General features: G+C 41.5%; 1 protein-coding gene across 1 annotated transcript in view; it reads left to right on the top strand.

Annotated features, from left to right (window-relative positions):
- Positions 1-1,980: 1,980 nt before the first annotated feature.
- Positions 1,981-12,214, top strand: part of itpk1b (inositol-tetrakisphosphate 1-kinase b) — a 28,851-nt gene continuing 18,617 nt past the window's right edge. The window contains exons 1-3 of the mRNA XM_070979070.1: positions 1,981-2,309; positions 2,819-2,969; positions 7,205-7,229. Coding sequence (XP_070835171.1) covers positions 2,875-2,969; positions 7,205-7,229 — 120 coding nt within the window. The 5' untranslated portion in view covers positions 1,981-2,309; positions 2,819-2,874. The remainder of the gene's footprint in view (positions 2,310-2,818; positions 2,970-7,204; positions 7,230-12,214) is intronic.

The following is a 12,214-nucleotide window of genomic DNA, read 5'->3' on the forward strand; positions in this document are numbered from 1 at the left end:
CCACACACTAAAATGTTAAAATCCATCTAAAAATAGAATAGAATAAGGCACATCATGGCATAAAATGATAGGTATAGGTAGGTTAAAATAGATGACATAAAATCTATAAAATCAAGTGAAATACAACAAAGTGCAGCAGTGCATAAGCACAAGGCAAAGCACAAACGACTCAGATCTGTATCAGGAAGTCATAGCTAGAGACAGGCTAAAGTGAAGAGATTTGTTTTAAGCTTTCTTTTGAAATTAATCAGTTGATTAATGTTTGGTCAGTCATTTAAGCAATCATGAATAGGTAAAGCCTGATATGACATATGGCCACTTCCAAGGTCTGCAGAGCATCTGGAACAAAATCCAAAATGTATTAACGAATGAACTGATATAATATTAACATTATTACCAAATAGAAATGGCAAACAGCAGTCATGTTAAATCTCTTCCATCTCTTCTATTCTTGTAAGGAGCACCTGTAACGAAAACAATACAAAGATAAAACGGACTTTATTTATCCCACAATGGGGGAAATTCACATGTTACAGCAGCAACAAGACAGAGTGCAAGAAGTCAGAGGACAAGAAGACAAAGAGAGCGCATATGTCAAATACGAAGCAACAGAAAAGCTGTTTGCTACAACTTAAACCCTTTATGAAGGCTGTCTGATCAGAAAGTGGTGGCCAGAAACAGGGTAAGGATGTTACATATCTTTCCTGGTGGTAAATGGATGGAAGTCGGGAGAGGATTAGGAAGTCGATGGTCTGTCCTCCCCCAGGCACTCGAACAGCGTCTGTGCTGCTGTGTATTTCTGATTGTTTTTAATATTTTTTTTAATTAGTATGATTATTTTTCAAAACGTCGTGGTAATGCGATGGTTTTCCAATGGGTGGCACCACTGTGACACGTTTCTCCATTCGGGCTCCCGCCGACAGTACGTGCTCATTGCTGCTCTGAGGACAGTGGACTATTGCACGAGGGTGCTCTCATTATGCAAGCTGCAACGAACCTATAAATAGAAGACCGGTTAATTATACAATGTGCGGTTAGTTTGTAAATACTTTCACAAACCGGTTCACCGATCCACATGTTGTCTTAAACTTGCTTAAATCCTCCTCCAATGAGCGTGAGCTGACAGATGCTGAGGCGGTGCTCGGGAGGAACAGACTGAACTTTTCTGACCGCATCCCGGTTGCCTTTAGTGGCTGTCGGAAATATTGGCGAACCGTCGTGATCAACCCAGAATGATGATAAATGAGCAGGGACAAAGCTACGAATTCTAAGGGCCGAGACAAAATATAAAGTATCTTTCAGTTAATATATAATCATAATAATGACACAAATATCACTGTTATAATCAGGATTATCAGTGGACAAGTGTTTGTTAAAGTGGTCCATAAACAACACCATGTCTGTAAGTTTATATGAAAAAGAAGGAAGAAGTGAGCCCAGAACAGGGAGAGTTGTCAGGTTACTTACAACACATTATCTTGTAAAAAGCATGACATTACCATCAGAACAACGTCAGCACAATAGGCACGTCATAATCTGTTGTTCAGAGTGCATATGTGGTGCCATGGTCAGCAGATTAACACATACATACAATAATAATCAAATCACATAGTTAATCATTTGTCTTTAAGGTAGTGAATGCTTCTTACGACTTAGTCATGAGAAGATGAAATCATTTGGTTCACGATTGAGGAACAGAGAAGATGTATAATAAGAAATCACATTATAATAGAGTAGAAACTAGCAGTCAATCTGTCAGTTAGTCAATAAATAATAAGAATTTGGATATTGTTTTTGATAGTCAATTCATGTTTCAGTAATTTTTAACAAAAATGCTAAATGTTTGCTGACTTTAGCCCGACCAAATGAGGATTTGCGCTTCTATCTATTTCATATCATTGAAAATGTAATATACTTGGGTTTAGACAAGATATTTCGGAAGATGTCATGGCATTTAATAAACAACTCAATTAACTGATTACTCTCCAAGTTAAACGAGCATGGAAGCACGACATCACGTGAAAACAGGGAAGACGGTGATTCGATAGGCGGGAGGGGTATTTTCCGAGGCGCTCATAAAGGCAGCATTAGTCTCCTGGATCCTGGGTGTGTGCAGTCAGTTCAACCTAGAGACTGAGAGAGAAAACACCAGGAACATCTCAACGTGAGTCCAGCTGTGCCTGTCACCTGTCACCTTCTTTAAAAACTTCTTCTCTTTCTCCACCGGACGGACCGAGAATGGGAAACTATCCGAGCTAGTTTCTGAAGAAGACATACATTCAGGGGGGAAACTGTGCTAAAATTGCCAGGTTAGTTAATGCTAGCTCACCACAGCTTCTCGTTGACGTACTTAGTCAGTTGCTTTATCTTTTTGCTAACTAGCCGTTGGTCGACACCGTGAGTTAACTCATTGTAAACGTCTAAGTTGTATGAATGTGTTCTGTCATTTAACGGAGGTCAGCCTTATTAGCAAGCTAGCTTGCGTCTCCTAAGTGCATGCCATCGGTTAGCTATGCAGGTTGTCACTACCCAGCTAGCCAGCTAACGTTAGCGGTTGAGGTTAGCAAAAGGGGGACAGTGTGTGTGGTTCGCTGATGCTGAACCACTTTCACTGTAATATTACGTCTGAAAACTAGATGATATCAATCATTAGGGCGTCCAGCTCAACGAGACAGACGAGTAGAAAGCGCCACTTCTGGCTGTGTTTGAGTAATGTCTCTCAGACTGAGTCGTGAACTTGAGTCTTCCCCTCATTGCCCGTTGTTGGCTGCTGTGAGACTGACGTTACACCGTGGTTTCCTGTTTTTCGCCGGTCCAGGTTGAGCCTTCAGTCACACCGTTTACCTCCAGGGAAGGAACAGGAGCACAGTGGAGATGCAGACCTTCCTCAAAGGCCGAAGAGTCGGCTACTGGCTCAGCGAGAAGAAGATGAAGAAGCTGAATTTCCAGGCCTTTGCTGATCTGTGCAGGTATGTGGCCCTAACACCAATGTAACGCGCGCAGGTCAACAAACAGAAAGAGCGTGAGACACTGTACATTTACACAGTAGGCGTACATCATTAACAATTTATGTCTCAGTGAGTCAAGAGGTGTGCTGACGCTGCACTTCCTCTTAATGACTCAGACTAAAGAGACTGATTTTCATCTCTGCTAACAGTGAACAGCCCTTTGGAAGATTTCGTTTGAACTTTCTCTTTCATTCTTATACACAGCGTCATTAACGTCTTTGCACGTGTCTGCTGATCAGGCCTGTGGCTCCTCTGCTTCTTTTGTCTCTGCTCTATTGCAAAGAAATTTTTTCACAATAATATGTAAGCATGCCCTAAAGGAAGGTTGCAACAGCAAAAGTCAGCCTGCCTGTCTTGATTCAGTGCTTGTTGAGACATGGTGGAGGAGGGTATGAGCGGCAGAACAGAACAAGCAGCTAAACAACCGGTACAACAGGTGTTCTCAGTTCCTGAATTGATCTGAAGCAGGATTGAGTTGATTGGGAAAAAAAGAATCACTGCCTGTCTTACAGTATCTTATGTTGGACTTAGAAAAGTGCAATATCACACCAGTCTTGTCTCTAGTTGAGAGACGTGTCTGTCCTAAATATATAATATGAATTTGTTCAGGAGTGTATTTCTACTGTAGCAGCTATGTTAGTGTTGTATGTCGTTTTGTATCTTACCTGCGTCCAGCCAAGTGAAATGTAACATTAGGTGCTATAAAGTCAGGCATGGATTTTCTCAGCAGAGATGACTTTGGGAGAACTGAACTCCCCCTCACTGATTTACAGTAGGTGCTATACATTATCCTGGATTGGGAAATGGCTCTAAGGTTTGGCAACAGCCTTATCATCTCTCATTGCAACATTGCCTAGCTGCCTGTGCTACACGAGAACAGCAGTTATGCTGAAAACACAAACACTGGTAGTGGCAACAGTGAGCGAGAATAGAGAACATTTTCGAGTTACAGTGCACACTGACTGTATGCCTGATCTACAGCGCCAGGTGTGTTGTCAGTGTGCAGGCAATTGCTTTGAAGCTATTTCACCTTTTTTTTCTAGAGGCTTGTTGTTTCACAAAGCGACCTGGTTGAGCCAGCGCAGATTACCACTGTAATCCACAAAACATTTTTAATCTCTTCATAAACCTCCTAGTAACCTCCCTCCCTGCATCATGCCTACCCCTTTCTTCCCTCAGAGCTGGACAGAGAGCTGTTTAAAATGAAGGACAGGGGGCTGAGTGTTTGAAAGTGGTGTTTGTGACAGAAGATCAGGAAGATCAAGTCACATTAATAGCTTTTGTGCAAGACGCCAATAAACACCAGCACACTGAAATGGAAAAGAGCCACAGAGTGAATGTGTAAATGTTCACAGCAAGACTGCTTTTCCCCAATCAGTCACTGAAACTTGTCTTCAGGTTCTCCTTTTCCTGTCATATTTCCCCTTATCATATGCCATATTAGAAAGCAAAAGTCATCTTCAAGAGGAAGGAAGAGATAGAATTAGAATTAGGACCACGTTCCTCTGTGTCGTTCCCGTATGTAGACTTAAACTCATTCTTTAAAAGGCGTTTTGTCTTTGCTGGAGGCACTACTCTCCAGGGTGTGTCCGGCATTTCTAAACTATTGCCGGACCTGCTCTTGTGCATTACTGCCACCTTATTACCAAACCTTAAGGCAGAAAAGCAGTTGTATTTATTAAGGGATGTCCTTTCCTTTTGCTTTACAGACAGATCTGTGCAGATTTTTGGCATTTCAGGCTGTATTATCAAAGATAAACCAAATGTTTCACATGAACAGAATAGTGACTGAACAGGTTTTCTCTGTCTCATCATATGGCACACAGCTGATATTGTGAGCGCCTCAGTGTGGAGTCTTCGCTGTCTTGTGCAGCTGGACTCCTGCTGATCAGAGCCACTTGGGTTTTTGCATTGGTGTCCCATAAGCTTGCACAGCAGTTTCCTGACTCGCGTATACCTGATTAAGAAAAATGTGATGCCCTTGAGAACAGCCAGCCTGAGCGTCATTACATAATATGAAAATATTGTCACTTCATCCTGTCAAGGCAAGGCCACGCATCCGAGGACAAAAAGCCTGACAAGATTACGTTGAGCTACAACCCACTGCATGCTCTTATATACTCTTTCACCACAACGATAAAGTATTGATTGTTTGAAACCTGCTGGGAGTATCACTTGAAAATCTATTAACATATTAAGAAGGGGTTGTGGATTTTAAGGAAGATACAGAGCAAGGTTTTGGTAGCCCAAAACGGCAAAACGGCTTCACCTTTTTTGCCTACTTTCTTTTTCTGTCTTTGTCCAATGTTATCCACAAGAATGCTCCACTAAATCCTGTTAATTGGTAGTGCTTTAAATTATCACCATAGTTTCTTTATATTAATCATCAGACACTGCTAATATAAATGTTCACCCTCCTGCTATCATTGTGCTTGATCTACAAGTCAACACAATCTGAAACGCACCCACTTGTAAACTTTATAATCACATACTATCATGCAGGGCAGTTGTCTCAAATATGGTCTACCATTAATACCAAACTTTAGGGTCAGAGTCTGTGGATATATGATACTGTAAAATGGCGTAATCAAAAGTCTTGTTTTTTATTACACCTCTACGTTCTTGTGTGTCAGGCCTATTCAGAAGTTCTGACCCTGGCCTGTTTCTCTGGTGGGTCTTCTGGTCCATCTCATTCATTCTGCAGGCTGTGTTACAATATAGGAGAGCAGACGATCTCCATATCTGAGATGGGACGAAACTAAAGGCCCCATTCACACCACATGAAACACGCCAGCTGCAGTATTAAATATCCACATTGTTGTGAAGCAGTGAATGGCTGCACGGCTGTTACCATGGGGCTGTAACCTCAAAAACAACTGGGCTGGACCGGCTGAAATGGTGGTAGCGCTGAACTAGTTTGGTCCCCGTCGTAAATTCCTCCAACTACAGTAGAAGATGTTTTGTTCTGGCCATTCAAGGTTTACTCGTTATTTTCTTCTGAAGCCCTTTGGCCATTATGTGGCGTAGAGCAAGACAGGACACTTGGTCATCCACTTCTTCCAGAATTATGTCAGACTCCTGTTTCTTGTTTGAGTAGTTGTTTTTGTCTCAGAGGTGGAGTTGAGATTTAAATACATCAAACAGGTTTATGTATGTGAGGGAAGTCCTTTGTGCCTTTGAGAGATTTCTAGACCAACTCGTCTTTGAAAAGAGGAGACGTGAACTGGCATTCAGATGTTTGCATAAGTGGTCAGTTGCGTCAATACTGCTGGTACTGTCAGAGATAAGGAGAGGAGAACCGTTCAGGTTCCTCATGTGTACAGTTTGGTGGTGCACAGTGTTACCTCACCAGCAGCTCTTATCACTCTTATAGTGGTCTGCTGGTTGCCAAGCAACTGTTTTTTTTTTTTGTTTTTTTTTTAATCTGAAGACTAGTATTTCTGTCCCATTTCTGAAAAGCAGAAAATTTTCTACGTCTGGAATGAGGTTTTTTTATTTTTCAGTCACAATGGCTCTACTTAATCTTGTTATCAGATAAATTTACTCAGTAGCTCATGTGTGTTACTGTCCAAAGAGTCAAATTGTTGAAGACCTCCTGAAGTTTCTGTTTAATTCTTATGGAAAGGAAACGTTTTGACATGCATTTACATATAGAGGAAAAAGGAAGCTACACATTGTGAAGCAAAGATGGGTACCAATGATGATCTTGGAGGTTTTAATCACCCTCCTGTCCTGGGCAGTGCACATCCCATGCCAATTTGTAATGTTTCCTGTCAGGATGCTTTCTATTGTTCTTTTGGAAAAGTGAACAAGAACTTGGCACGGGAATTTGGTGCCAAGTTCTTGTTGAATTATAGCAGGCCTTATTATATTTTTATTATTATTATTCCAATAAAATAATAAATAGTAATAATGCGTGTTTAGTGTGCCTTCTTGTCAGTTTCACTATGCAAGTGAAATATATGTGTTGCATATATTATGTTTCTTCTGAGTTCATTTAAATCGTTTTTTTCCTCTGAGTCTTTAAGACAGAGTTTATGGACACTGACATCCTTACTGTACCTGACGTACATTTACATAACATTGTGCATCTTTTATCTTTTAGGTACTTTCGATACATGGAAATGTCAATTTGTAACTGATCACTTTGGTTTATTTTGCTAAAATTAATAACTTACTCTTGTCTTCTTTTTCAGGAAAAGAGGAATAGAAGTTGTCCAGGTAAGTGTACATCTTTTGTCTCATACAGTTTTGTTTTGTTTTTTTAGAAAAATTGAACACCTGTTAATTTTTTTTTAGCTGGGTAATCAGATATCCATACATAATACACCAAACCTTTTCCAACACATGCCGTTTTTCAGATTTCTACTGTAAACTACTGCGTGTTTGTTACCTCCTACATACCTGATGTGGTTGTTTCGCATTCTTGTTATTTTCAGTCTGTAAGCATCCTCAGTCGCAGTCTACCAGACCAGCCGTGTTCGTTTGTCATATTCTAACACCTGACCTCAACTCTGCCAACTCTGTAATACATCAGAGGGGCAGCAGTTAGAAATATTCAAAAGCTTGGTGGTTGTAGAGGCCATTGCAGTATCTGACATCACTCCCCTATACCAAGAGCAGTATTTTCTATACTATAAATCAATGTGAGCAGATACAGCCCTTTACACATCACTAATCAGTCACTTTAAGTTATTCTCTGTAATTTGTGCCAAAAGAAAAAACAGTGTGTCTCCAAAGGACGGCTGCTCAGTTACTGTATGTTCAGTTCAGTGGGGGCCCTAGGGAAGAAAATGCTGCTGTCCTTAATGGATATTGCACAGCTCACTACATTGAGTAAGTAAACACAAACGCATAGTAACAATTGTTACAAAGTCCTGGGAGCTCAGTGCTGAAAAGTGCTTGTCAGTTAAAGTGCTTTCTGCAGTTGAGGAGGAAATCATCCTGCCTTTTCTGCTTTTTCTTTTTTTAATGCCGTCTCTTGTCTTCTTGGGGGGTGCGCCCCCCTCCCCCTCCCTTGCTTTGAGGTTATTTTTCTCCTCTCACTGTGCCGACGATATCAGCACACCCAGAAAGAGCCTTGTCCTGGGAATAGTCCCAAAGTAAGCACGGTTTTGTTTCCCACTGTGCATTCAGGCCCTCCTGGGAGACAGCAGACCCTCACAGACCCTCAGCTCAGTGTACCCAGGGATGTGAACAACCCTCTGGCCTTCACAGTGCTCTTTTTCCAGGAGTACCTGTTGTCCACTGACTGTTTTCCTCCTACAAATCAGCATAAATAATTTTATTTTTAGCTGGGCTGTCTCTTCCAATTGAAGAAGTTCAGTTTGCTGGGACACCCAGAGGTTTTTTTTCTTTTTGAAATCGCACTGATGACTCGGCTGTCCAAGATGCACCCAATGCCAGTCAGTGCCTGTAATGTCATGGCCGCATCACAAGTGAAGATAATGGTAGCCATTGTAATGCCTTGGCCTTGTTATTCAAGTCTGTGTACAACGCTGTCTTCTCCTATTGCACTAGTGAATTCTGAGCTCAGCAACCCTTAGACTCTCCCTTAGGCTTTACTTTGCAATCAGTGGTGCAGTTTCTAATGCTAGATTATGGATTTGAAGCCTTGTTGTTTCTAGTTATATTGTATCCTGTATTTCCTTATGGCCATGCAATTATTTTACCTTATCCTCGGACCAATCTTACTGACGAGAGATTTCCACATTGAGGCAGAGTATGTGAATTAATGAATGGAGTTTTATTGGAGACGGAGATAACAAGTGTGACGCGGGGAGATGGCAGTAAAGGGTGCAGGGAGTGGTGGTAAATTGCATCTAACCCTTACAACAGCTTCACAATGAAAGTTGTGTTTCACTGCAGATAAAGTGTTCAGCTTGAGTGTTGTTTATGTTTTATTAATTTGGTTTTCTAAAGCTGTAGGGGTGTGTGGGAGTGTTGATGTTATGTGGATATCAAGTCTGTTTAACCATGTCTAGAAGGCCGCAGTAGAACAGATACACAAATGTATCTACTGCAGCCAGTTTAATCACCTAACCTTGTCCCTGTGGTCTGACAGACTAGCTGATCCTGATGATAACAGCTCAACCTTTTATCCAAGGATAAATTAATACTTTTTTTTAACAGAATAAACAAATAGTTCATGTTGTTTTGAGCTTGTTTACAAGCGAATTCCCTTATTTGCTGTGTGTTGAAACTGCAGATTTGTTGAACTAATGGCAGCGTACTAGAGCCAAAACAGTTGGTTAATTAATCTGCAACAGTTTGTATCATCAGTGGTTTAGTTACCAGTTTTTGTCTTCTCAGTTGTGATCATTTGCTGCTTTCCGTTGTCCAGTGTGATACTGAACTCAATATCTGTGGGTTTTATGTTTTTTGTCCAAAACATCTCGTGATCTGAAGGTGTCAGCTCGGGTTTTTTGGGATATTGTGTTCAGCACTTTTCTCTATTTTCTGCCATTTTTTTTAGGCCAAACAATTCACTGATTAATTAAGAAGACAATTGGCAGATTAAATGAAAGTGAAGATAATTTTCAGTTGCAGCCTAACAATCTACTAGTCGAAATAACATATGGATATTTCACATTTCACTCCCACATAGTGATGTATGGTATTTGCCACAAACGCTGGATCCTCCAGAGGGTTAGCAGTGGTTATGACGTTACCCTGTGTGAACAGATTTTTGCTAAATCTGGCAGCCCTCGGGAGTTTATTTTATATTTCCATTTCTAGTGTGGGAAAACCATTTACATGTATACCCATCTGGACTGACAGAACTGAAAAAGAACATAGGGTTCATTTGTTTGCTCCTTTATCCTCTAGCATCTATCAACTCGAGCTCTTTTTCTAAGTAACCCATTATCACGCTCGTCTTGTCTCTGCTTTACACCCCCATTCTTCCTCTCCCTCTTCCAAGCGATTTCTTCACCAGCTCATCAATACTGACCCTTAGCCCTGAGCTCATGAGAGCCATCCTCCCGTGCTCCATACATTAGCCTGTGTGTATCACGCAGCTGATGAGATTAACTCACCAGGATCGGCCTTGAAGAAGCCAATATTCACTCACAGAGAGGGAGAGCCCATCATGGCAAATGGCCCTCGTTTGAGTGGGCTATACAGGAAAAGTTATTGAGTTACCGTTTTTATTATATGGTAAGTGCCTAAGAATTTAAAGTTCATTTCCGCATGCTACAGTATCTCACCTGCATATTGAATTTGTGGAGGCTGACAAACAAGAGATGGGCTTTTGATGATATTTATTGGACCTCCAGTGTGCTGTGATCCAAAGAAAGCACATGGTGGCATTAGCTAAGATGAAACAGAGAATTAGAAATCAGCAGAACCCAAAATGTATGTTTTGCTGAATGTCATTTTTACTCTTCCTCTTATTAGTTTGACAAATTTCCAGTAAGAAGACACATTTCTCAAGTGCTCTGAGATGTGTGTGGACGGTTGTTGTCTTAGGAGTCTCGGGATCAGGGTGGAGATGATGAAAAATGAGATATTCATCAATTTGACCAACTCCACAGTGACCCCTTTATCTTCTCAAATATCCTGAGCCATTCTCAGTAGACTTGGTCGAGGTATGAAATTGCTTTCCTTCTAAAGTAGTCCTTTTTCATCCCCATGATTTATCCACATGACCAAAAATGTCTTAAACAATGTTGTTAAGCTGACTGCTGATTCGCTTTAGTCACACAAATTTATTAATGGTTAATCTAATATTATACTCAATAAAGTCTGTATTAAAGCTGAAAGGCAGATCCTTCATAAGTTTTCATTGCAGAACATAGTCAGCAGGGAGGCCTCCAGGGATGCTGAAGAGACACCATTAGACACCTAATGAGCTGGCACTCCATATGGCTTTTGGCTGTAGATTCAGAACCTTAATGTTGATCCCGTTTCATGTTTAGTCTTGTACTTCATGCGAGGTGTGGCTGACAACCATAGTTTTGTCTCAGACACACGTTTCTTTTACACTAGGGTGTCAACTGACTCACAGCATACAGAATAAATCATTCATCATGTCTGTCTGCACTCTGCACAGTCTCTCTCTGGGCTAGCCTGACAACAAAGCAAAAGCCAAGTGAGATTAGATCCAGCTGAGGGCAACTAGAAAGAGACATCTAAAGGATGAAGCAGCTCCATGGTCAAACCTGCCTCAAACACTTGTTCATACAGTTTATGCTCACCATACTTGTACACAACTATGCTGAAAATATATACATAGTATGCATAATGAAGTATTATTATGAGCTCTGTCCCTGCAGTTTGGTCTAAATCACTGTTCTTAGAGCTCCCTGGGGTATAGCTTGGGCCCACTATGGAGCTACATCAAAGCTGAAAATATATTGGGCCAAACCCTCCCTCTCCCTTCAGGATCCAGTGTGCTTTCTGTGCTGTCCATCACTACCATGGCCCACTGCTAGCACTCAGTCCCAGAGGGACTTGCAAAGACGTCAGCTGACATTTCTGCTTTTAGCATTTAGCAGGACATCAGTGACTTTACTGCTGGGTTTTTGGATGAGCTCTAAAGCAGGGTCATTCTGTCTACGCACAGGGAGAGGAGACCCTCATCCTCTGCGATGTGTCTTTGCCAGTGGGTGTTGACCCCCACGATGTAGAGTCCTGTTTTTGTGGAGGGGCCAGGCTGTGGATGGGCCCTCTGTGTTGTGTAAGCAAGAGATTAAAAGTCCTGCCTCAGTTGAGAACAGACAAATTCCCTTTCACCCAGCCCTGTCACATCGACACTGCTAGCTAGACAGAAAATGACAGCGAGCGCTTCAGTTTTTACCGGCCTGCCGTACCTCATGCCACTGCTGAGTCCTGTCACCACTGCTGCTCATAGCAGTTACTGTTGTAGACCCTGTAGTAGTTTACCCACAGGTGACAACACATTTTATGAATGTTGACTTACCAACACTTTGCAATTAATGTCATGGTAGCATGTTTGTGTTTTATCCATCTGCCATATGCTCACACCTCTGTCTACCACACCATTCCTGATAAGCCAGCTGGACTGCTGTGACGCTGAGTCACCAAAACCTCTGCAATTTGTTTTTATACACGGGCCTTACTTTTCTGGTTTATGTAATCACCCTAGTTGATTCTGATAATGTTTCACTGTAGTGCATATCACCTTCCTGAAACTGGTGGTACAATATCTGATTCTGTCAGTGAATCATTAGATAAGCTTCACT

Source organism: Chaetodon trifascialis, chromosome 14 (genome assembly GCF_039877785.1).
Source record: "Chaetodon trifascialis isolate fChaTrf1 chromosome 14, fChaTrf1.hap1, whole genome shotgun sequence".
NCBI classification, from domain to species: domain Eukaryota; kingdom Metazoa; phylum Chordata; class Actinopteri; order Chaetodontiformes; family Chaetodontidae; genus Chaetodon; species Chaetodon trifascialis.